Source organism: Leucoraja erinacea, chromosome 37, assembly GCF_028641065.1.
Source record: "Leucoraja erinacea ecotype New England chromosome 37, Leri_hhj_1, whole genome shotgun sequence".
Lineage (NCBI taxonomy): Eukaryota > Metazoa > Chordata > Chondrichthyes > Rajiformes > Rajidae > Leucoraja > Leucoraja erinaceus.
Window position 1 is genome coordinate 3,376,611 of NC_073413.1, and position 24,426 is coordinate 3,401,036.

Genomic DNA, 24,426 nt, shown 5'->3' on the forward strand with positions numbered 1-24,426 from the left:
TGTTTTCAAGAGAGTTAGATTTAGCTTCGGGCTAACGGAATCAAGGAATATGGGGGAAAAAAAAAAAGCAGCAATGGGGTACTGATTTTGAATGATCAGCCATGATCATATTGAATGGCGGTGCTGGTTCCTGCACCTATTTTTCTACATTCCTACTGATTTAAAACAGATCTATGGCAGTCATTCCACATCCACAGTAAACTGTTAACGGAAGATTGCAGGTTGTCTTGCCTGCAATGTGGTGTATAGAGTGCTGATAATTTAAAAACTCTATGCTCGCTGTGGGGTAGAACGAGGCTGTGATGTGTAATGGGTGATTCCCGAGGGGCCCCTTCCCCCCCAGCATACCAGGCTATGCTACGAGTCTTTATTAGACGTTCTCAGGCCCACTGGCAGAGACGCAGATCTCAAGGCTAGGGAACAGCCGAGACCAGTGAACTAAAGCACATTGGGCTTCACTCTAGGTCAGCTCTGATCTACTGAACTGCAACATCTTTTTGGCACCATTGAGTTAATTTTGGACACACGGGCCTGAAACAGGCCTGAGAATTTGAGCATCTACATCCAAAACAGTGACCTGGGAAAGGAGATTGAAACGTTGTTGTTAATCAACAGGCTTCGCTGCATCGATCTCGTTTTCTCATTTAACACAGAGAAAACACAGGGAATCTCATTGAGCCCCGAAGGCATTAAAATATAAAAGCTGGAAATGCTATGGCTGAGCCAAGGGTCTGAATGAGAGAAGTCAAAATTGTTATTAATTGCTTCTAATAATTATATCTGTTTCCAAGGCTACTTAAAACCCAAGCCTTCTGCATGGGTACTTCCAACAGTTTCAGCAAGGCCAACAAACCTGCACTCACCCGGCATGGACCAAAATAGTCTGGGTGCCAATTAATGGAGGAATTGTCCCGAGTTTTTCCACACAGAGAGTGGCGAGTCTGCGTAATTCTCTGCCTCAGAGGGCGGTTTTCTGGATACTTTCAAGAGAGAGCTAGATAGGGCTCTTAAAGATAGGGGATATGGGGAGAAGGCAGGAACGGGTTACTGATTGGGGACGATCAGCCATGATCAATGATCAATGGACAATAGGTGCAAGAGTAGGCCATTTGGCCCTTCGAGCCCGCACCGCCATTCAATGTGATCATGGCTGACTCCAAGTGCCAAATGGCCTACTCCTGCACCTATTGTCTACTTGTGTCACAGCAACCCAGCGTAAGACTGTCTGACTGGGGCGATGCGCTGTGGTTGAAGAGGGGAGGGGAAGGAAAGAGTAAAAAAAAACAAATTGCACACAAACCTTTTAATCCAACCACTGCACACATGCATTCACGAGCCAGACAGCGGTGAGGAGTAAAACTCCAGGCAATTTATTTTCCCCTCTCCACAAACACAAGGGTAAACTAGGTACTAACTCTGACCTTCCCCAACCACAGTCCCTCCACAAGCCCATGTGAAGAACGCCCACCAACCAACCAGTTGTACAGATGGAATCTGCGAACTCGCAAAACAGTTTGTACTTTGGCTTTCCATCTGATTAACCATTTCTACTCACCCCTCCCTCTCACTCTCCCACACACCGACTCCCAAAAAATTAAATGACGCTATGATCAAAAGCAATGGGAAAAAAAAAAAAAAAAAAAAAATTAAATAAGGCAGCTGACTCTTGAGGTTAAATGTGCCTATCAAACTGCCCGAGGGAAAAGACTAGCTTCTAGACGACAAACTTAGATTTATACAGGAAAATAAATTACTCATCTTTCCAGACCGGGGTGTTTTTTTTGGTTTTTTTATTGCTGCGCCGTTAACCAAGGCTCTCAAATAAAACCTACTGTGGCAAATGTTTCATACTGCAAGAGCGAGGAAAGAGGAGGGGGAAATAAAAGAGGGCCTGACAAAGATGTCACCAAGGAGCTAAAATCAAAATGGCCGACACAAATGGCTGGAAGCTTGGCGCTGCTTCTAATTTACCACACCGAAACGTTCCCTTGGATTCTGCAACAGAAGTGACAAAGTAGCCGATGATGTCCTCGCCCACCGTCTCCTCAGGCTGCCGTCCCCTCTCCTTATGGCTTACAAGTGTGACCCCTCTAGTATCGCCCCCCCCCCCCTCCCCCCGCAATCTGCCTCCACCCTCAGCCGTCCCAAATACTAATGGAAACCGCACTTTTCCCTACAAATTATGATCCTGGATATACTGTCAGTATTATTATTATTTTTTTTTAAGGACAAGTAACAAGGGAGCAAAAAAAAATCCCCCTGGAAGTTGTAACAGACCTCTGTAGCTAACTGGAGCAATATCTGGGCCTCATCCAAAGTCACGCTCTGAACTAGAACCCCCCCCCCCCCCCCCCCCACCCCCCCCAACGGTCTAGTGCCAGCCCACCACGCACGGCACACTATTAAACATTCACTAGTCTTTTCAGTCTTCATGCACAGAATGCCAAACGGTGCTTCTAAAAGCACGCGGCTGGATTAAAAACACCTTGTTTATTCTTGGTTATCGGAAGTGTAAAAATTCAACAGGCAGATCGACTCTCTTGGCGGCGTGTGTGCTGGCTGTGGGCGAGATGCAGGATGCGATGGAGTTGGTTTTTTTTGTTGTTTTTGTTGTTGGCGTTGGGCGAGGAGGAGATGAGCTGCGCAAGAGCAGGTGATGGCTTGAATGTCCCCCTCCAGGTTACCCGATGACTCTGCTGGGCTCGCTTGGCGTTAGGCTTTCGTGTCTTTCACTGCAGAACGGAAGCGGAGTCCAGGAGTTATCGACAGTCGGAACAATTTGCCTTGCTATTTACTAGTGGAAGACAACTCGCACTGAAAGTAGAAGTTAGTTTCTGGGCGGCTCGGCCTAGACGGCGGAAGGGCAGGACAAAGCCTGGCAGGCAATAGGCCGACACACTGGTGAGAAGGGTTATTTGGCAGGAAGATGGTCGGACAATGGACAGAGATGGAAAACAGAAGGTGAGAGACAAAAAGATTTGAGGATTTGCGAAGCTCGAGGGGAGGGAAGAAATAGTTGTCTCAGGTTGGGAGCAGATGCGGCAGAAAACGAAAATTGAGTAGGGGTTGTTGATAGGGTCTTTGCAAGAGGCATGGTGGGAGGAAGTGTAGTCCAGATAACTTGGGAGTTGGTAGGTTTGTAGTTGACATTAGTCCAGGGGTGGGGAACCTTTTCATGTTGGAATGCCGCATTAAGTTAGCTGTGATCTAATAAGGCCGCATCCAAGAAATTTCAATTAGATATACTTCAAAATGAACATTACTGTGTTAATATAGCCCTCGTGACTGACTAATGTTTTACTTGTGGCCGTCAGTCGGGGAGGATTATTTTGTTGAATCTTCTTTTACTCTTTGGTATTTTAAATATGTTCATTTTAAGATTAAAATTAAAATAACAGACAAACAAAAACATATTAATAAAAATAAAAGGATTTGTTCTACAAAATTTGGATTCATTCAAAAGGCCGCACTTAATGGCCTATAAGGCCCCATGCGCACTTAAGGCCACAGGTTCCCCACCCTTGAGTTAGTTGATAGGCTGTTTGCTGTGATGGAGACAGAGAGATCAAGAAAGGGGAGAGAGGTGTTAGAGATAGTCCAAGTGAAGTTGAGGACAGGGCAGAGGTTATGCAAGCAAACTCTGCCATCGTTAGAGTAACAGTTTGTAAGACTGAACATTTTGGGGCTGTATGCTTTGAAAGGCCTTAGGAGCTAGCAAGGTGGAAAGAATTGAGAACCGGAGCTCACAGTCTCGGTAACTGGACAGGTTGTGTAGCCAAGAACTGCAGACGCGGGTTTACACCGAAGACAAGCCACAGAGTGCTGGAGTAACTCAGCAGATCAGGCAGCATCTCTGGAGAAAAGGAATAGGTGACGTTTCGGGTCGAAGACTGAAAATCAGGGGAGAGGGAAGCGATTGATACGAAAAGACACAGAGAACAAATGAATGAATGAAAGGTACACAACAGGACAAATCATAGCCAGCAACGTCCGGCTGTCACCAACCTTTCTTGTCAGTCTCCCGTTTCTTGGCTGCATCTTCCCGCTGCTTCCGTATGATGGCAAGCCGCGCCAAGTCTGCCCGCGCCTGCTCCGTCTTCCCCTCCAGGTGGAGTTTCATATACCTCTCCCGGGCTTGCTGCTTCTCAATCTCTTCCCTGAGACGGGTACATTGTAGGGCAGGGGACGGAAATAACATTTAATTAGCTTTGCGTTAAACCGTTAAAAGTGAAGGGCCTGTCCCACTTTCATGACCTCTGCCGAGTTTGCCCGTGACTCATACTCGCAGCATGGTCGTCACGGGGTCGTGATGCTGGTCGTAGGTACTCGTGGCATCACGTAGGTCGGGGCGTTTTTCTAGCCCGTTGAAAAATGTCCACGAGTAAAAAAGGTCGTGAATTAGGTCGTGAAAGTGGGACAGGCCCTTTACTTTGATAGAGTCGCCATTTTACGTTGAACTTTCACGTTTTGTGAAGTCATTGAACAAATATGTCAGTTTTTTAAAAAAGGATAACCTGCATTTATGCACAGAGTCTCTTGCCCAGAGAAGGTGAATCGAGGAGCAGATGACATAGGTTTAAGGTGAAGGGAAAAAGATTTAATAGGAATCTGAGGGCTAACTTTTTACCAGAGGGTGGTGGGTGTATGGAACGAGCTGCCAGAGGAGGTAGTTGATGCAGGGACTATCCCAATGTTTAGGAAACAGTTAGACAGGTACATGGTTTGGAGGGATATGGACCAAATGTGGACAGGTGGGACTAGTGTAGCTGGGACATTGTTGGCTGGTGTGGGCAAGTTTGTCCGAAGGGCCTGTTTCCACGCTGTATCACTCTATGCAACACAGCAAAGTGCTCAAGGTGGTACAAGGGAATAGCAAATTAAAAGTTAGTCTTTGGTTAGGGCACATTGTATGCGGTTCTGGCAGCCCCATTACAGAAAGGATGTGCAGGCATTGGATAGGGTGCAGAAGAGGTTTACCAGAATGACCCTGGATTAGGAGGCATTAGCTACACGGAGAGGATTGCTTTACAGTTTAGTTTATTGTCACATGTACAGAGATACAGTGAAGGTAGACAAAAATGCTGGAGAAACTCAGCGGGTGAGGCAGAATCTATGGAGCGAAGGAAATAGGCGACGTTTCGGGTCGAGTGAAAAGCTTTTGTTGCACGCTGCCCAGTCAGCAGAAAGACAATACATGATTACAATCGAGTCATTTACATGTGTATAGCCACATAATAAGGGAATAATGTCTAGTGCAAGGTAAAGCCAGTAAAGTCCATTCAAGGGTAGTCCGAGGGTCTCCAATGAGGTAGATAGTAGTTCAGCACTGCTCTCTGGTTGTGGTAGGATGGTTTAGTTGCCTGATAACAGCTGGGAAGAAACTGACCCTGAATCTGGAGGTGTACGTTTTCACACTTCTGTACCTCTTGCCTGATGGGAGCGGGGGGGGGAGAAGAGGGAGTGAGGCTGATAAGGGCCATGATAAGGGAATAATGTTTAGTGCGAGATAAAGATAGTAAACTCAGTGGGTTAGGCAGCATCTCTGGAGAACATGGATAGGTGTGCATTTTCACATCTGTACCTTGTGCCTGGGGAGAGGGGAGAAGAGTGAGTGACCAGGGTGCGACTCGTCCTTGATTATGCTGCTGGCCTTGCTGAGGAAGCGTGAGGTATAAATCGAGTCAATCGAAGGGAGGTTGGGTTATGTGATTGTCTGAACTGCGTCCACAATTCGCTGCAATTTCTTGCGGTCTTGGGTGGAGCTGTTCCCAGGTCAGGTCAGGTCGGGGGAGTCTGTCCCCACCCCACCACGGGTACCATGTAATCCCATGCTACCCCCTGCATGGTTGGATAGTCGGTGTCTAAAGCCCCACACTGGGTTGCCAGGTGAGGAGGGGGCTGTGGACCCCCAGCATGACCGACAGCCATCCACACTTCAGTAGGTCACGATCACTGTCGTACACATCATTGTAAGGAAGGACACACACACACACACACACACACGCAAAAAAATCTTGGACTTCCAGCGGCGGAAGTGCGCAGGAACTGGAGGACAGAGATGTGTGGAGCGTCCGTCACCGTTCCCGTCGGAAACCAGCACCCCAGCATCGCTGATGTTTCCAGCGATGACGAATGAATAGAGTTGCCAGACCAAGCTGTGTTGTGCCCTGATAAAACACTGTCTATGGTGTGTCTGTAGAAGTTGTAGGGAACACGCCAAACTTCCTGAAGTAGTTTGTAGTAGAGGCGGGTGGTCTGCTTCCTCGACAGTTGCTTCAACATGGGCGGTTCAGGAGAAGTTGATCTTGACTCCTAGGACATGATGTTTTCAGCCAGCTCTAAATGCAAACTTTCCCCTGGATCGCCAGAGGTTGAGGGGAGACACAATAGAAGCATATAAAACTATGGGAGGGATAGAACAGCTTGGAACCTGTTTCCCCCCTGGGGTTGAAATCAGAAACGGAGATAAAGGGGCTGGCTCATTCATTCAGTCAGGGGGATGAACATATAGGTTGCATATTTGATATAGAGTCACCCTGCATTAAAATGGGTTATTCAGTGATAAAGATTTGAATGTTTAATTGAGAAACTCTGACCTTTCTCGCCTGGAGAGTTCTCGGTTTCGGGGATTGAGATCCACTTCAGCTATTTTCTTGTTTTTCTGTACTATTCGGTTGGGGTTCTCAATCTCTATTATACCTTCCACTCCTTTCTTCTTGGGCTGAAATCAAAGAAAATAAAGTGAGATCTTTTATCAAATCATTGTCGGCACGGTGTTGCTGCTTCACAGCGCCAGAGATCCGGGTTTGATCCTGACCGCGGGGGGCTAGTCTGTACGGAGTTTGTACGTTCTTCTCGTGATCAGTGTGGGTTTCCCCCCCTGGGAAATCCTGCATGTTTTTGGAACCTGGGAGGAAACCGTTAGCATTCATAGCAAAAGGATTTGAGTATACACCTGGGTGTCATGGTACACCAGTCATTGAAAGTAGGCATGCAGGTGCAGCAGGCAGTGAAGAAAGCGTATGGTATGTTAGCTTTCATAGCAAAAGGATTTGAGTATAGGAGCAGGGAGGTTCTAATGCAGTTGTACAGGGCCTCGGTGAGACCACACCTGGAGTATTGCGTACAGTTTTGGTCTCCTAATCTGAGGAAGGACATTATTGCCATAGAGGGGGTACAGAGAAGGTTCACCAGACTGATTCCTGGGATGTCAGGACTTTCATATGAAGAAAGACTGGATAGGCTCGGCTTGTACACGCTAGAATTTAGAAGATTGAGGGGGGGGGAACTTATAGAAACTTACAAAATTCTTAAGGGGTTGGACAGGCTAGATGCAGGAAGATTGTTCCCGATGTTGGGGAAGTCCAGGACAAGGGGTCACAGTTTAAGGATAAGGGGGAAATCCTTTAGGACCGAGATGAGAAAAAAAATTTTTCACACAGAGTGGTGAATCTGTGGAATTGTCTGCCACAGAAGGTAGTTGAGGCCAGTTCATTGGCTATATTTAAGAGGGAGTGGCCCTTGTGGCTAAAGGGATCAGGGGGTATGGAGAGAAGGCAGGTACAGGATACTGAGTTGGATGATCAGCCATGATCATATTGAATGGCGGCGGTGCAGGCTCGAAGGGCCTACTCCTGCTTCTATGATTCTATGTTTGTACGTTCTCCCCGTGAGTTTTCTCCTGGAAATCCGGTTTCCTCCCACACTCCAAAGACACACAGGTTTGTAGGCTAACTGACTTGGTAAGATTGTGTGTGTGTGCGTGTGTGCGTGTGTGCGTGTGTGTGTGTGTGAAATGTGCGGGGATCGCTGCTCGGTGCAGCCTCGAGAATAGTTTGGCTTCTCCAAAGTGGGTGGCGCTGAGAGGTGAAAAACGGAGGGGGAAATATCTGCAGCCTTTGAAGATGAACATGCTTTCCTTTGGACATTTGCGCCACTGCGCAAAATTGCAGCGACTTTAGACTTTATAGATACAGTGCAGAAACAGGTCCTTCGGCCCATCGAGTCTGTGCTGACCAGCGATCACCACACACACTCGCACGCCCCCCACACACGAAGGATAACTGGATTTTTACCAAAGACAATTAACCTACAAACCTGTATGAAAGTGGTCAATCTCTTTTCAGGGATTAGAGGGAGGGGACATGTGGATCTTACGGCATCAGCAGGAATGACAAGCCTATTCTAGCATGCACGAGAATAAGTGCACGGCCCCAGCTTGGTATTCAATACTGTACTAGGAATACGACACCAAAATAGCATGATCATGTGTGGCTTAGTGAATGCAATAGCAAAGATGTACTTAAAGGAACGCTGGATAAACATAGATGGGATGGATTTAGCTGTTCACAAAAAACGTCTCAATGTGTGGGGACTACTTTAGTTCTGAGATATACAAGACTATACAGCGATATACAAGACTATACAGACTACTTGTCTTTCATTAGTCTGTTCAAACTGAAGAATTCCCACACAGATATAATCCACTCAAAATAGCTCCGCTTTGTTAAACTTTAGACTTTAAAGAAACAGGCTCTTCGGACCACTGAGTCAACGCTAACCAGCAGTCACCTCGTACACTAGCACTATCGTACACACTAGGGACAATGCACACTTTTTTTTTTTTTTTTTAAACCAAAGTCTTTGGAGTGCAGCAGGAAGCCTGAGCTCCCGGGGAAAACCCACGCAGTCAAGGGGAGAACAGAAAAATGCCATGCAGATAGCACCCGGCCACTTTGGCGCTGTCAGGCAGCAATTCCACCACTGCGCCACCCTATTCACTAACAGCTCAAGATGCATGGTCCCCACAGGGACACCCCTGAGAACAGCTCAACGCCACTGCTGCAGTGCAGTGCAGAGGCAAAGCAAAGATGAGCACAAGCCTTCCAGTGTACTCACCTCAGAATCATCATCATCACTGCTTTCATCAGAGTCAGCATCACCCGCGTTCTCAGGTAGATCTTTGGCCTAAAGATTTAAAGACAAACTCATTAACTGGGATGTCAACAGACGCATTAAGTCAGTAAATAAAAAATCTGCATTTTTAAATGAACAATTTCCAACACCAGCAGTAAACCTGGGAGCAAGATTGAGTCTGAAGAAGGGTTTCAACCTGAAACGTTGCCTATTTCCTTCGCTCCATATATGCTGCCTCACCCGCTGAGTTTCTCCAGCATTTTTGTCGACCTCCGTTTAACATTGATCAACTTGTGAGCAGTGTTTTGGAACATCCGCAGAAAAGACAATAGAACAGGTACACAGACAGGAAAGGAATGAGGGCCAAACACGGGCAGGTAGCACTAGTGCAGAAGGGGCATCTTGGTTGGCATAGGAAGGTTGGGCCGAAGGGCCTATTTCCTTGCTAAGTTATAATGAAATTACAAAGTACTTGTGCTATAATGCTAGGATAAGCACTCAACCAAGAAAACCATGTCCAAAGCACTACCTGAACTGATTATACAAACGTATGCCAAGGACAATAACTGCCTCGATATGCAATGATCAGCTACCTACATGTTAACAAGCACATTAAAAAAACTAATGCGTAGATGTAATTATACCATTGGGGTTATCAAGAGGGCACTTCCCTTCACTGGTGTTTCATAGAGTTAGATCCACACCTTGGGAAGGCTCAACAGTTAGTTCTGGAGTCCCAGAACCACCCCGCTCAATACCTGCTCTTGTCACCTGATGCTACCAGTATCTACTAAATGAAAAAACTAGATGATTAACTGACTCAAACACTCACAGCCTGTCTTCCACTTTTCCTAACCCATCATCAGTATGAATCTAGGATTCATAAAGTGGCCCAGTGTGGAAACAGGCCCTTCGGCCCAACTTGCCTACACCGGACAACACGTCCCAGCTACACCAGTCACACCCGCCAGCATTTGGTCCATATCCCTCCAAAGCCTGTCCTACCCATAGACACAACATGTTGGATAAAACACAGCTTAGCCAATGTCATACAAGCCTATTCTGGCCCAATTGGCCTCTGCTCCAAACTTGAATTCACCCCGACATGCAGAGTATGTACTTGCTAACAACGAGCCGGTTCAACTTCTCCTGTACTGGTAGCGGTGGAGGGACTGTGCCATTGATGCAACAATCACTTTCTAATGCTCTGGAGGGTCTACACTCGCTGAGCCCCAGTTAACACACAGCCAGCGGAAATACAATAGCGATCCACAAAGTAGCCTGTAAATAAAATGTGTAGGAAGGAACTACAGATGCTGGTTGAAACCAAAATGCTGGAGTAACTCAGCGGGACAGGCAGCATCTCTGGAGAGAAGATTTGTTACTAATATCTGGATTAGATTTGATATCAGTTCCCAGGAAACAAAGAGCAGCACCAACTACACACATCAGCTACCCTTCAGCACAACAGTGTCCTTCAGCAGACACAAAAGGCTGGAGTAACTCAGCGGGACAGGCATCAATCATCTCTAGGTAGAAGGAATGGGTGACGTTTTGGGTCGAGACCCTACTTCTGAGTACCTACCTCAGACTCATGATACCCATGGTTCAGAACTCAATGATTAAAGGAATATCAATACTTTTGTTTAATTCAGAGATTTAATTCATCGATTTATTACAAGTATAATATGGTGCAACATAAGATTGGAAATTAACTGTTTCAGAACTGGGTGAAGGCTGTGGAAAGATATGAAGTAGGTATATTCCTTTTCTGTTCTCCCCCCCCCCCTTTTGTTTTTCCTTACTGGTTTTCTCTTTTTTTCTACATCTTTATGGGCTCTTTCTCTCTATCTATCCACAAACTACTAATTATTAACTTCTGGGGCCTACACATCACTACTTTCCTTAAATTTTTTTCTTCTCTTTTTTTCTTGCTTTTGTTATTTTTTTATTGTTAAATTTAAAACAAGATGTTGTACACAAAATGTATTATGTTATATGCCACGGTTTATACGACCTTTGCTTCTAATAAAAATATTTTAAAAAAATATTATTAATATTTTTTATTAATAAAAATATTCTTAAAAAAGTTTAATTCAGAGATACAGCGTGGAAACAGGCCCTTTGGTCCACTGTGTCTGAACCAACCAATGAATATTGTACACATTAGAAACGATTAGCAGAAGCCAATTAAGCTACAAACGTGCACGTCTTTGGAATGGGCGGGCAAAATGGAGCACGCGGTCACGGGGAGAGCATGCAGTCAGTACCCGCAGTCAGGATTGAACCCGGGTCTCTAGCGCTATAAGGTCGCGACTCTACCGCTGCGCCACAACAATTCTCAATAACAAATGCTTTTGACGTGCCCCTGTACAATAACCTTGCTGCCGGAAGCTTTGAATTTACACGGAGAAGCTGCCCATCCCCTCACTTTCCAAAGATATTCCTTTGCGAATCATTTTTGTATTTTCTCACGTTAGCCTGCTGTTCAATTCTATTTGCTATGTCCACACGAACGGAGGAACTCGAGGCATCTCACTGGTTAAAAGCGCTGTGTAAAGGAGTTGTGGAGGCTGATGAGCAGGGAGGTTTAATATGCACTTGCCTTTTCTTTCTCTGCTTTCATCTGAGCATCAATCTCATCTGGGTTTGTAAATTGTTTTGCCCGCCCCTTGTGGCCTCGTTTACCTGGAAAGGTGAAGACATAAGTATTTTCATTAGTTTTGATCGTAGATGGTACATTAAGTCAGGAAAACTGCACGTTCAGGGTTTTTCCCCCCCAAGTCTAAACGACAGGAACTTGTACAGTCTGAGATATAGTGCTCAACAGCTCCATCCGAGACTGCAAGAAAATGCAGAGAGTTGTGGACGCAGCTCAGACCATCACACAAACCAACCTCCCTTCCACTGACTCTATCTGCACTTCCCGCTGCCTTGGCAAGGCCAGAGGCATAATCACGGACCGGTCTCACTCCCTCTCCCATCAGGCAAGAGGCATAGAAGTGTGAAAACGCACACCTCCAGATTCATGCTTCAGAAAGGACCACAGATGCTGGAAAAATCGAAGGTAGACAAAACTGCTGGAGAAACTCAGCGGCTGAGGCAGCATCTATGGAGCGAAGGAATAGGTGACGTTTCGGGTCACAACTCACCAAGTTGCTGCCTCGCCCGCTGAGTTTCTCCAGCATTTTTGTCTACCTCCAGATTCATGGACAGCTTCTTCCCTGATGTTATGAGGCCACTGAACCAACTGTATTTTCTTCACTTATCACCATTATACGCTGAATATCATGAGAAGAGAGAAACTGAAGCAGATACACGATGTGTAGGAAGGCACTGCAGGTGATCTGTGAATCGAAGAGAAGACGCAAAAAGGAATAGGTGGCGTTTCGGGTCGAGACCCTTCTCTCGAGCAGAAGGGTCACCTGTTCCTTTTCTCCAGAGATGCCATCTGACCCACTGAGTCACTCCAGTTTTTTTGCGTCTCTCTTTAGCAAATAGAAACATAGAAATTAGGTGCAGGAGTAGGCCATTCGGCCCTTCGAGCCTGCACCGCCATTCATTATGATCATGGCTGATCATCCAACTCAGTATCCCGTACCTGCCTTCTCTCCATACCCCCTGATCCCCTGAGCCACAAGGGCCACATCTAACTCCCTCTTAAATATAGCCAATGAACTGGCCTCAACTACCCTCTGTGGCAGAGAGTTCCAGAGATTCACCACTCTCTGTGTGAAAAAAGTTCTTCTCATCTCGGTTTTAAAGGATTTCCCCCTTATCCTTAAGCTGTGACCCCTTGTCCTGGACTTCCCTAACATCGGGAACAATCTTCCTGCATCTAGCCTGTCCAACCCCTTAAGAATTTTGTAAGTTTCTATAAGATCCCCTCTCAATCTCCTAAATTCTAGAGAGTATAAACCAAGTCTATCCAGTCTTTCTTCATAAGACAGTCCTGACATCCCAGGAATCAGTCTGGTGAACCGTCTCTGCACTCCCTCTATGGCAATAATGTCCTTCCTCAGATTTGGAGACCAAAACTGTACGCAATACTCCAGGTGTGGTCTCACCAAGACCCTGTACAATTGCAGTAGAACCTTCCTGCTCCTATACTCAAATACAGGCGATTTGTACATATGTTAGGATGCAAGCTTCACTGAGAAGTGCGGCAAGCAGAGTAAAGATCAGATAATTAGATCAGGCTAATCCAACACTCTCAGGACCTTGGGAGTGGTAGATTTCCTGGAATATGACATGTTATTCTTATAAAAGCACTATTAATTCACTAATAATAATAAAGCTTTATTTCAGACACAGGTCCATATAACACATCATACAGTATAAGGAGATACAAAAAATACATTAAAAAATTGCATATTAGCCTATAAGATATGCAAGCAATTGCACTAAAAAAAACACCTCATAGTAGTTTTCCTGCGTATGTAGTGAGTTGGGGGGAGGGGGGAGGGGGAAGGGAAGGGGGTGGAGGGTGCAAACAGGTCCCCAATAAGCAAGATTCTGAACTGTCGGGATCTCTAAACAGCAGGGTAGAGGCTTGGTCATGAAGGAACTGCAGATGCTGGAAAATCGAAGGTAGACAAAATTGCTGGAGGAACTCAGCGGGTGCGGCAGCATCTATGGAGCGAAGGAAATGCAACGTTTCGGGACGAAACGTTGCCCATTTCCTTCGCTCCATAGATGCTGCTGCACCCGCTGAGTTTCTCCAGCAATTTTGTCTACCTAGGGTAGTGGCTTGTCAGAGTTTAAGGATGTTAATCCTGAACAGTGTACGAAGACCTTTTGAAAGGCAAGCCATAGACACAGAACCATACAGATCCGAACAGGTATAGTTTATGTTCACGAGTTAATGAAGAAGTTTATTGGCCAAGTATTCACATACAAGGAATTTGCCTTGGTGCTCCGCCCGCAAGTGACAAACATGACATAGTGGCAGATTCACTGTCCTGAACATTAGTGAACCACATGGACTTTTACGTAATGTAATGATACCCGTAAAACTATACTACAAAAGACCAATTAAAAAAAAAAAAAACCCCAGTTAACAAATTTAAATTCCACAGGTGCCCTGCTGGGATTAGAACTGATTTCTGGAATCAAGAGCAAAGACAGATACAAAAAGCTGGAGTAATTCAGCAGTTCAGGCAGCATCTCTCGAGAATGTTTCAGGTCGAGACCCTTCTTCATACCCTATTCTGGACTCCCCCAACATCGGGAACAAAAAGAAAAAAATCCAGAACTAGGGGTCACAGTTTAAGGATAAGAGGGAAGTCTTTTAGGACCGAGATGAGAAAATCATTTTTTACACAGAGAGTGGTGAATCTGTGGAATTCTCTGCCACAGAAGGTAGTTGAGGCCAGTTCATTGGCTATATTTAAGAGGGAGTTAGATATGGTCCTTGTGCCTAAAGGGATCAGGGGGTATGGAGAGAAGGCAGGGATGGGATACTGAGTTGGATGATCAGCCATGATCATACTGAATGGCGGTGCAGGCTCGAAGGGCTGAATGGCCTACTCCTGCACCTATTTTCTATGTTTCTATTCCTTCTCTCCAGAGATGCTGCCTGACTCGCTGAGTTACTCCAGCTTTTTGTGTCGGTCTTTGGTTTAAACCAGCATCTGCAGTTCCTTCCTACATATTATACCTTAAGAGTCTCTGGATGAACAGTGCAACAATTTAATCGCCGTGCCACCATTTTAATCCCATGAATTATTGCTAGTTATGTACATATATTTGCATCTATTATTTTATACACAGATTCTTTTAATGCATGCAGAATATCGACCATGTTATCAGATACAATCTTAAGCGTGTCACTGAATATGTTTAAATGATCTCAATTGTACTTTGGGTTAAGATCGTGTGATTCACCATATTAAAGGCAGGATTTGAGATCGCAACTTGCTGCCACAGTTGACAAATGTGGTTTGTGAAAAATCAATATCAGAGCATAATATAATGGCTAATTTATACAAACTAAATCAAATCAATTAGGACAATGCCTCTGTTAGAGTCATATTTATCTTCATCAAAAGCATTAAATTACGTTACTTTTCGGCAGTTTACCATGGTTTTTAGACATTGAGCTGCTGCAGACAGCACAAGCAGTTTCATGCTGCCAAAACAGAATGATCAATGCTGAGGTCCTGGCACACCAGACAACCAGCACAGAGGAGGTGGATCAGAGATGTCTGCGGAATGGAAGATTGCCAGCACTGAAAAAAATGTTATGTATGAATAGCCTGGCCAGGACAGGAGAAAGAGGCTTAAACCCGTCCCACTGTATGAGTCCATTCAAAGCGTTCTCCCGAGTTTGCCCTGATTCTAACTCGGAGATTTACTGCAATGGCCGCTCGTCGGTACTCGGGGCTCTTGTGGACATTTTTCATCATGTTGAAAAATCTTCACGAGTCTTCCCGAGCTTACCTGTCGTTAGCGAGTCTTCCCGAGTACCTGCCGTTAGCGTTACGAGCCGCTAAGAGACGTCCCCGAGCTCCGACGTACCCGCTACGTTCATTCTCCGTGCTTACCACGAGTTTGATTTTTTTTTAAGCTCGGGAGAGCTCTTGAAATGAACTCGCACCGTGGAACAGGGCCTTTAGGATTAGTTTAGAGATGCAGCATGGAAACAGGCCCTTCGGCCCACGCCCAAACGATCACCCGTACACTAGCTCTATCCTACACACTAGGGACAATTTGCAGAAGCTAATTAACCAACAAACCTGCACGTCTTTGGAGTGTGGGAGGAAACCGGAGCACCCAGAGCAAAACCCACGAGGCCACAGGGAGAATGTACAAACTCCGTACAGACAGTACTTTAGACATACAACGTGGAAACAAATTCAGTGACAGAACACCAACACGCACACTGGACTATATTATAGGACAGACCACACAATGGAGGTATTCATAGATTCCATGATAAATGCAAAACAAAACAAACTTCTATATGTGTGGGAAGGAACTGCAGATGCTGGTTTAAACCGTAGACACAAAATGCTGGAGTAACTCAGCAGGACAGGCAGCATCTCTGGAGAGAAGGAATGGGTGACGTTTCGGCTGAGATCCTTCTTCAGACTATTGTCACGTGTACCGGGCTACAGTGAAAAGCTTTTGCTGCGTGCCAACCAGTCAGCAGAAAGACAATGCATAATTACAATCAAGCCATCCTCCTCACCTCTCACTGCTTTGAATATCCACAAAAGCTGGCCACAATTGAAATTTAAGGGAGTAGAATATGGGAGGAAAAAAGCAACGCGCTCTGAAATCCAAAAGAGCTAAATCACAGGCACGCCACCTACAACCAGTTTCTAGAAGTCCCAGCTCTGAACAGAAGTTTAGTTTAATGATACAGAGCAGAAACAGTCCCTTTGGCCCACCGCATTTTAACACTATCCTAACCACACTAATGTCAATTTAACACTTAAACCAGGCCAATTAACCTACAAACCTGTACGTCTTTGGAGTGTGGGAGGAAACCGAATATCTCGGAGAAAACCCACACGGTCATGGGGAGAACGTACAAACTCTGTACAGACAGCACCCGTAGCCGGGATCGAACCTGGGTCTATGGCGCTGCAAGCACTATAAGGCGGCAACTCTACCGTTGCGCCACCGTGCTGCCCTGGTCATGCAAGCCAAAAAAAAAATCACCATCTTGATGCTAGAGGATGCAATGGGGAAAGGGTTTAAAGCAGATAGGTTTACAATATTATGTAGAATGTGAAGGCTTAAAAGTCGCTCCACGTTTATAGTTTCTTGACGTTACTTGTTGTGTTGTTGTTGCAAATTATCCGTTATGTTTTGCTCGTACCATTTCTACCAGCACAGACGCAGAAGGCCAAACGGCCTCTTTTCTTACTAGAAACTTGTGGGGTCCTGATTTTAGGATCAGGAAATGACATGGCCTACTGCCCTTAAAGAGGTGTTGTTTTTTTTTGCAGGTGCATCAGACAAATTCTGGGGACGGTGAATTCAAAAGCCATTTTTATCCACTGATCTCACTTGTAGATGAAGCAACATGGACACCGAAATCCACTCCCAGATGCTATGCGCAGAGCGCATGGAAGCCACCTCACCCCACAGTATTCTCCAACCTTAACCCACAAGATATCCTCAATTTGAGCTGGATGGAAACACCACTGCTTCATTATATTTGATCGTATTTTTTAACCTCGTTTTAGTTACGTTTACTATTGTCACGTGCACCAAGATGCAGCGAAAAACTTTTTTTCCTTGCATGCAATCCAGTTAGCAGAAAGATGACATGATTACAATCAAGCTTTTGGTTCAGGGTGCAGAGATACAGGATATAAGGAATAGCAGTTAGTGCAAGATAAAGACCAGTAAAATCCAATTAAAGATAGTCTGAGGGTCTCCAAAAAGCTGGGTGGTAGGTCAGGCCCGCTCTCTAGTTGGTGACGGGACGGTTCAGTTGCGTGATAACAGCTGCGACAAAACTGTCACTGAAACTGTCTGAAGAAGGGCCTCGACCCGGAACGTCGCCAATTCCTTCTCTCCATAGATGCTGCCTCATCCGCCTCCAGCATTTTTGGCTACCTTCTGAATCTGGGAAGGATGCTTTTTCAAACTTCGGTACCTCTTGCCCGATGGGAGGCAGGAGAAGAGCGAGACTTGCCCTTGAGTAGGCTTGCGGCCTTCCCGAGTCAGTGTGAAGTGTAGCTGGGGTTGATGGAAGTGAGATTAGCTTGCATGTTGGTCCGGGCCGCATACTTCCCATTACTGAAACAAACAACTCTAATAACAGGTCTTGCATGGCTCTAGTTCCTCTGTTGAAAGTGTTACTTGAGGTTTAAAATGCCACTCAGTGTATGGGTAGGGGGAAATTGACATCACAGCCTCAGGCAGCTCAGCACAAACAGCTTTTTGTAGCATGTTAAGTAGAAGTTTAGTTTAAGTAGAAGCGCAGAAACAGGCCCTTCGGCCCACCGACTCCGCACCGACTAGCGATCCCCGCACACACTAGCGATAATTGATACATATACCAAATATGCAAACCCAAGCCAATTAACCTACACATCTGAAGATAAGACACAAAAAGCTGGAGTAACTCAGCTGGACAAGCAGCATCTCTGGAGAGAAGGAATGGGTGATGTTTCGGGTCGAGACCCTTCCTCAGACTTAACCTATACACCTGTACTTCTTTGGATTCTGGTAGGAAAGCGAAGATCTCGGAGTAAACCCATGCAGTGGGGGGGGGGGGTGGGGGGGGGGGGGGGGGGGGGGGGGGGGGGGGGGGGGGGGAAGAATGTACAAACTCCATACAGACGGCACCGTAGTCGGGATCGAACACGGGTCTCCGGCACTGCAAGTGCTGTAAAGCAGCAACTCTATCGCTGCGCCATCGTGGCCGCCCCAAGTCTTAAGTGATTTGCAGAAAATGAGAGGAGTCAAAGCTGGTAATAAACAACGCGGTATTTCAGAAATTTGCTGTCGTAAAATTTGACAAGTCGGAAAGACACAAAAACAGACACCCGATAGAACAAATGGAGATCGAGAGCATGAAATGCAGATGACAGTGGCTTAAGCACAGAACTAATCAGGATTTTGGATGCCCCGTTAAAAGATAAAGCTAAATGAGGTATGGAGATGACAGAATCATGGCTGGAGAAAGGGAAAGCAAGTCATAAAAAATAACTAAAAATCAGAAATTAAATGGTTGTGCCCATCTGAATGGAAGGAACGGAAAAGCTCAAAATCTGAATGTTATTAGTGCGTAGAAATGGAGGACATAAATAGGCAGAATTGTCTTGGAGAAATGGAAAGATGCAAAATAATTAAAATTTTGATTTTTTTTAAACAAATCCATTCTCAGAATTATACAATGGGTTGGAACAATTTGATTTTGTAGGTATCACACTGTATGCAGTTTTTAAGAAGCTAGTGCTTATAACACACAATATGCAAGAGGTTCACTATTTGTACATCTAAGTAAACAAGACAGCCATGTGCAACCGTGTACAATGAACATTGAATGCTCCAAATGTTAGTTAACCTGTAATGACTTCCCTCCCCCCTCCCCCACAGTTCCCTTCTCTCTTCCGCGCCCCCTCCCATGCCCCTGGATGCATAACTATTCCTTCCTCTGGCTTCACAGATGGTGGTGTAGTTAGAAACCAACTAACCTTCCACCTGCTAAACAGATGCCAAAGAAATCCACGTCACTTAAAAAAAAACTCTGCCTTCAACCAGAGGACTTTGCATATACCTTTTCCTTTTTGCTAGTTTGACAGCAGCTGTGGAAGACAATTACCACCTCCTGATATTCCAAAACAATGGGGAAATAAGTGAATCATTATTAGAACAAAGGCGTTGGCTCACATCCAATGTCCCATTGTAAGATTAACAAGCTGCCTGCGATGTTTAGTTTAGAGATACAGCGCAGAAACAGGCCTTTTAGCCTGCCGCATCGACCAGTGATCCCCGCACACCAACACTATCCTACACACACACTAGGGACATCTTTTTTTTTTTTAAACCATTAACATCAAGCCAATTAACCTACAAACCTGTAATTCTTTGGCGTGTGGGAGGAAACCGCAGCACCCTCGGAAAATCCAACCAGTCATAGGGAGAATGTGCAAACTCCGTACAGACAGCACCCAATATCAGAATCAAACCCTGGTCTCGGGCGCTGTAAGGCGTCAACTCTACCGCTGCGCCGCCACTAAACTGCCCTTTTCCCATTTTAATCACTGAAGAAGGGCCTCGACCCGAAACCTCACCCATTCCTTCTCTCCAGAGATAGACAATAGGTGCAGGATTAGGCCATTCGGCCCTTCGGGTCAGCACCGCCATTCAATGTGATCATGGCTGATCATCCCCAATCAGTACCCCGTTCCTGCCTTCTCCCCATATCCCCTGACTCCGCTATCTTTAAGAGCCCTATCTAGTTCTCTCTTGAAAGTATCTAGAGAACCGGCCTCCACCGCCCTCCGAGACAGAGAAATCCACAGACTCACAACTCTGTGAGAAAAAATGTTTCCTCGTCTCAGTTATAAATGGCTTACCCCTTATTCTTAAACTGTGGCCCCGGTTCTTGACTCCTCCAACATCGGGAACACGTTTACTGCCTCGAGCATATCTAAACCCTTAATAATCTTATACGTTTCAATAAGATTCCCTCTCATCCTTCTGAACTACAGAGTGTACAAGCCCAGCCGCATAAATTCTCTCAGCTTATGACAGTTCCAGCATCCCGGGAATTAACCTTGTAGGCCTACCCTGCACTCCTTCAACAGCAATAATGTCCTTCCTCAAATTAGGGGACCAAAACTGCACACAATACTCCAGGTGTGGTCTCACTAGGGCCCTATACAACTGCAGAAGGACCTCTTTGCTCCTTGACTCAACTCCTCGTGTTATGAAGGCCAATATGCCATTCGCTTTCTTCACTGCCTGCTGTACCTGCATGTTTACTTTCATTGACTGATAAACATGCTGCCTGAGTCGCTCCAACATTTTTTGTCTGTCTTTAAAATCTCTGTCTGTTGACACCACGCTGGGCCAAAGTTTCAAATTGACATTTGGACATGAATTATGTTTATTAAACTCGGATTATTAAATTTGCAGATTACATTAAGTTGGTGTTATGAGCGTGGAAGGCTGTCTAAGGCTAGAGCAGGATATCGATCAGGTGAAAAGCTGGACAAAGCATTGGCAGGTCGGCACTGGTAAAGTTGCTGCCTTACAGCACAGGGACCCGAGTTCGATCCTGACTGCGGGTGCTGTCTGTACAGTTTGTACGTCTTCCCCGTGACCCGTGTTGGTTTCCTCCCACACCTTGAAGACGTACAGGTTTGTATGTTAATTGGCTGTGGTTAACAAAAATCTAAATTATCCCTAGCGTGTGTGGGATATCGTTAGTGTGCGGGGGGGTCGCTGGTCGGCGCGGAATTGGTGGGCCAAAGGGCTGTTTCCGTGCTGTATCTCTAAACTAAATTGGGCGTTTAAACCCAACAAGTGCGAAGTCGATTTTAAAGCAGTCACATAGAGGCAAGACATATACAGTAAATGAAAAAGTGCAAAGGAATGTTGATGAACAGAGGGACCTTGTTCAATCTAAAGTTTTCTGGAAGTGGCAACACTGGTGGTGAAGGCTCATATGGGATGGGTACATTCATAGGGCGGCACGGTGACACAGCGGTAGAGTTGCTGACTTACAGCGCCAGAGACCTGGCTACGGGTGCTGTATGTACTGAGTTTGTACCTTCTCCCGGTGACCCGCGTGGGTTTTCTCCGGGTACTCCAGTTTCCTCCCACACTCCAAAGATGTACAGGCTTGTAGGTCAATTGGCTTTGGTAAAATTGTAAATTGTCCCCAATGTGTAGGATAGCGCTCGTGTATGGAGTGATCGTTGGTCGGCAAAGACCGTATCTCAGGCAGGGTATAGAATATAAAATTGGGATATGCACTTGGAGTATTGTGCACAGAACAATACTCGCCATATTATATGAAGGATATAGTTACACTGGAGAGAGTGCAGAGAATATTCACCAGGATGCAGAGCGGATTGGAGGACTTCAGATGCAATAACAAATAGAGTAGGCTGGGTTTGTTTTCCAAACATTGGAAGCTATGGGGTAACAGATTGAGGTATAGAATTATACAGAGACAGATGGGAGGGGGAGAGATTCTGAAGCATGGCGGGCCATCAAGAGAAGTTTAAGATGAGAGGAAGGAGTTTTAAAGGAGACTAGACCAAGTTGGACCCGTTGGGTCCCAGTCCCCTCAACGTGCAGTTGCGGGGGGCGACCTGCGGCATCACACACACACACTAACCACCCCCCCCCCCCCCCCCCCCCCCACACACCACACACACACACACACCCCCACACCCACCCACACCCCCACACCCACCCACACACACCCACACACACACACACACACACACACACACACACCAACTACCCCCCCCACACACACACTAACTACCCCCCCACACACGCACACTAACTACCCTCCACACACGCACACTAACTACCCCCCACACACACAAATTACCCCCCCCACACACACTAACTACCCCCCCCCACACACACTAACTACCCCCCCACCACACCACCACTAACTACCCCCCCCCACCACACACATACACTAAACCCCCCCACACACACACACTAAACTACCCCCCCCACACACACACACTAACTACCCCCCACACACACACACTAAATACCCCCCCCCACACACACTAACTACCCCCCCCCCACACACACCAACTACACCCCCACACACACCACTACCCCCCCACACACACCAACTACCCCCCCACACACACCAACTACCCCCCAAACACACCAACTACCCCCCACACCACACACAACAAAAACTACCCCCCCACACACACACACTAACCTAACTCCCCCCCCCACAAACACTAACTACCCCCCCCACACACCACAACTACTACCCCCCCCCACACACACACTAACTACCCCCCCCACACACACACACTAACATTACCCCCCCACACACACACACTAACTACCCCCCCACACACACTAACTATCCCCCCCCCCCACACACACACACTAACTATCCACCCCCCCACACACACACACACACTAATACCCACACCCCCACACACACACACACTAACTACATACACACTAACTACCCCCCACAGACCACACACACTAACTACCAGCCCCACACACACACACAAACCAGCCCCTTGATATTATATTAATATTATTCATTGGCTCCTTTTACCCCATCCCCACCCTATCCACTGACGCATAGCCCCCAACTCGCAGCGCGTCTAGGGGAAAGGTTTTCTCTTTTTGCACACAGTGGTTGATATCTGGAACGCACAGCCAAAGATGTTGCTGCAGTTAGATACAATAACTGCATTTAAGACTCATTGTAGGTAGGCACTCAAATACACAGGCAAGGTACCCAAGGGTCAGACCTAGTGCAGATGGGCAAAAATGATCATTACAGACAAAGGTGGGTCAAATGGCCTATTTTAGTACACTACAAATTCGAGTAACATTTTCAAACTTTCAGTAGCTTTGCTGACTAAGATTTTCCTTTTACAAATCCCTGTTGGCTTTAACTAATCCCATTCCTGTTTTCTCTGTCCTGTTATCACATCTTTTATGCTAGATCCGTTATTGAGATTTATAGCTCACTTGTTTCTCTCCCTTTTAAAAATTGAAGGGTTTGATGAACATTACCCCCGCCAAACAATATTAACACCTCCGCTCCTCACCATAACAGCCCCACATTCCCCCCTTGCCAACACCCTCTCCCCATCCCGTTACCCCCTGTACATTACCCTCTCCTCACCATTACCTCATCCCCATTACCTTCCCTGCTCACCATCACCCCCTTCGCTCATCATTACCCTCTGCTCATTCCCCCTCTGGTATGGCACTTTACCCATTACCTTCCCCATTACCCTACAACCCCTCTCCATTACCCCCCCATAACCCTTCACTCACCCTTACTCCACTACCCCCTCACTCCCACCAACCCCCCTCACTCCTCTACTCCCTCACTCCTCCTCACTCCCCCTCACTCACCCCTCTACCCCACTCACTCCCTCCACCAACCCTCACCCCTCTACCCCTTACTCACTATCCCCCACTCCTATCCCCTCTCACCCCTCTACCCACCCTCACTCCTCTACCCACCCTCACCCCTCTACCCCCTAAACTCCTCTATCCCCCACCCTCTACCCACTCACTCTACCCCCTCACCCCTCCACCCCACTCACCCCTCCACTCCTCCACCCACCCTCACCCCTCTACCCCCTTCACTCCTCTACCCAACCTCACTCCTCTACCCACCCTCACCCCTCTCACTCACCCTCAACTCCACCTCCCTCACACTCTACCCCCCTTTTTCACCCTCTACCGCCCTCCCTCTCTCCTCTATCCCCTCGTTGCCATGGCGCCGCTCAGGCCCAGGCTGTCAGGCCGCTGACTGAATCCTCCTCCTCCTCATCCTCCCCCTATAGGATGAGTGTTGGGGTTGGCGCTCACCTCCCCGCGGCATGTCTGACGGCCGTGCGTGCTGGGTGCTGTGCTGGGTGCTGGGTGTTCTCGGTGCTGGCCGGTGCTGGGCCTGTGCTCGGTGCTGGGCCTGTGCTCGGTGCTGGCGTGTTCTCGGTGCTGTGCTGGGCCTGTGCTCGGTGCTGGGCCTGTGCTCGGCCCCGCTGCTGCTGCTGCTGTTCCTCCTCCTCCTCCTCCTCCTCCCGCTGCTCCTGCAGCTGCTGCTCCTCCGCGACGCGGCTCCGCGCTTCACAATCGCCCGTCGCCTACTGCCAACGCCACTTCCGCTCGGCTCCCGCTGACCGACAGGCCGGCCGGCCAATCGCCGCCCAGGAGCTGACGTCACCCTCGCCCGCCGGCCAATCAGCGGCTGCTCCCGCCCCCCGACGGCTTGGGAGCGGAGGGGTCGACAACCGGAAACGGGGCGGGAGGTACGTGATTGACAGGGGGTAGCAGCCAATCACCCTCCCACGT

At 47.0% G+C, this 24,426-nt stretch overlaps 1 protein-coding gene across 2 annotated transcripts; it reads right to left on the reverse strand.

Moving 5' to 3' along the window:
- Positions 1-1,347: 1,347 nt before the first annotated feature.
- On the reverse strand, positions 1,348-24,107 carry pdap1a (pdgfa associated protein 1a). 2 transcript variants are annotated; one of them, XM_055663089.1, is made up of 7 exons: positions 24,026-24,107; positions 23,944-23,981; positions 11,522-11,604; positions 8,899-8,967; positions 6,597-6,721; positions 4,006-4,157; positions 1,348-2,732 (listed from the first exon to the last, which is right to left on the reverse strand). In XM_055663089.1, exons 2-7 carry the CDS (start codon positions 23,954-23,956, stop codon positions 2,713-2,715), a joined length of 462 nt encoding a protein of 153 aa, XP_055519064.1. In that variant the 5' UTR covers positions 23,957-23,981; positions 24,026-24,107; the 3' UTR covers positions 1,348-2,712. The 2 variants fall into 2 exon arrangements, with proteins under 2 accessions (XP_055519064.1, XP_055519063.1); XM_055663088.1 differs by having other exon boundaries at positions 23,944-23,970; positions 24,003-24,105.
- Between the last annotated feature and the right edge of the window lie 319 nt (positions 24,108-24,426).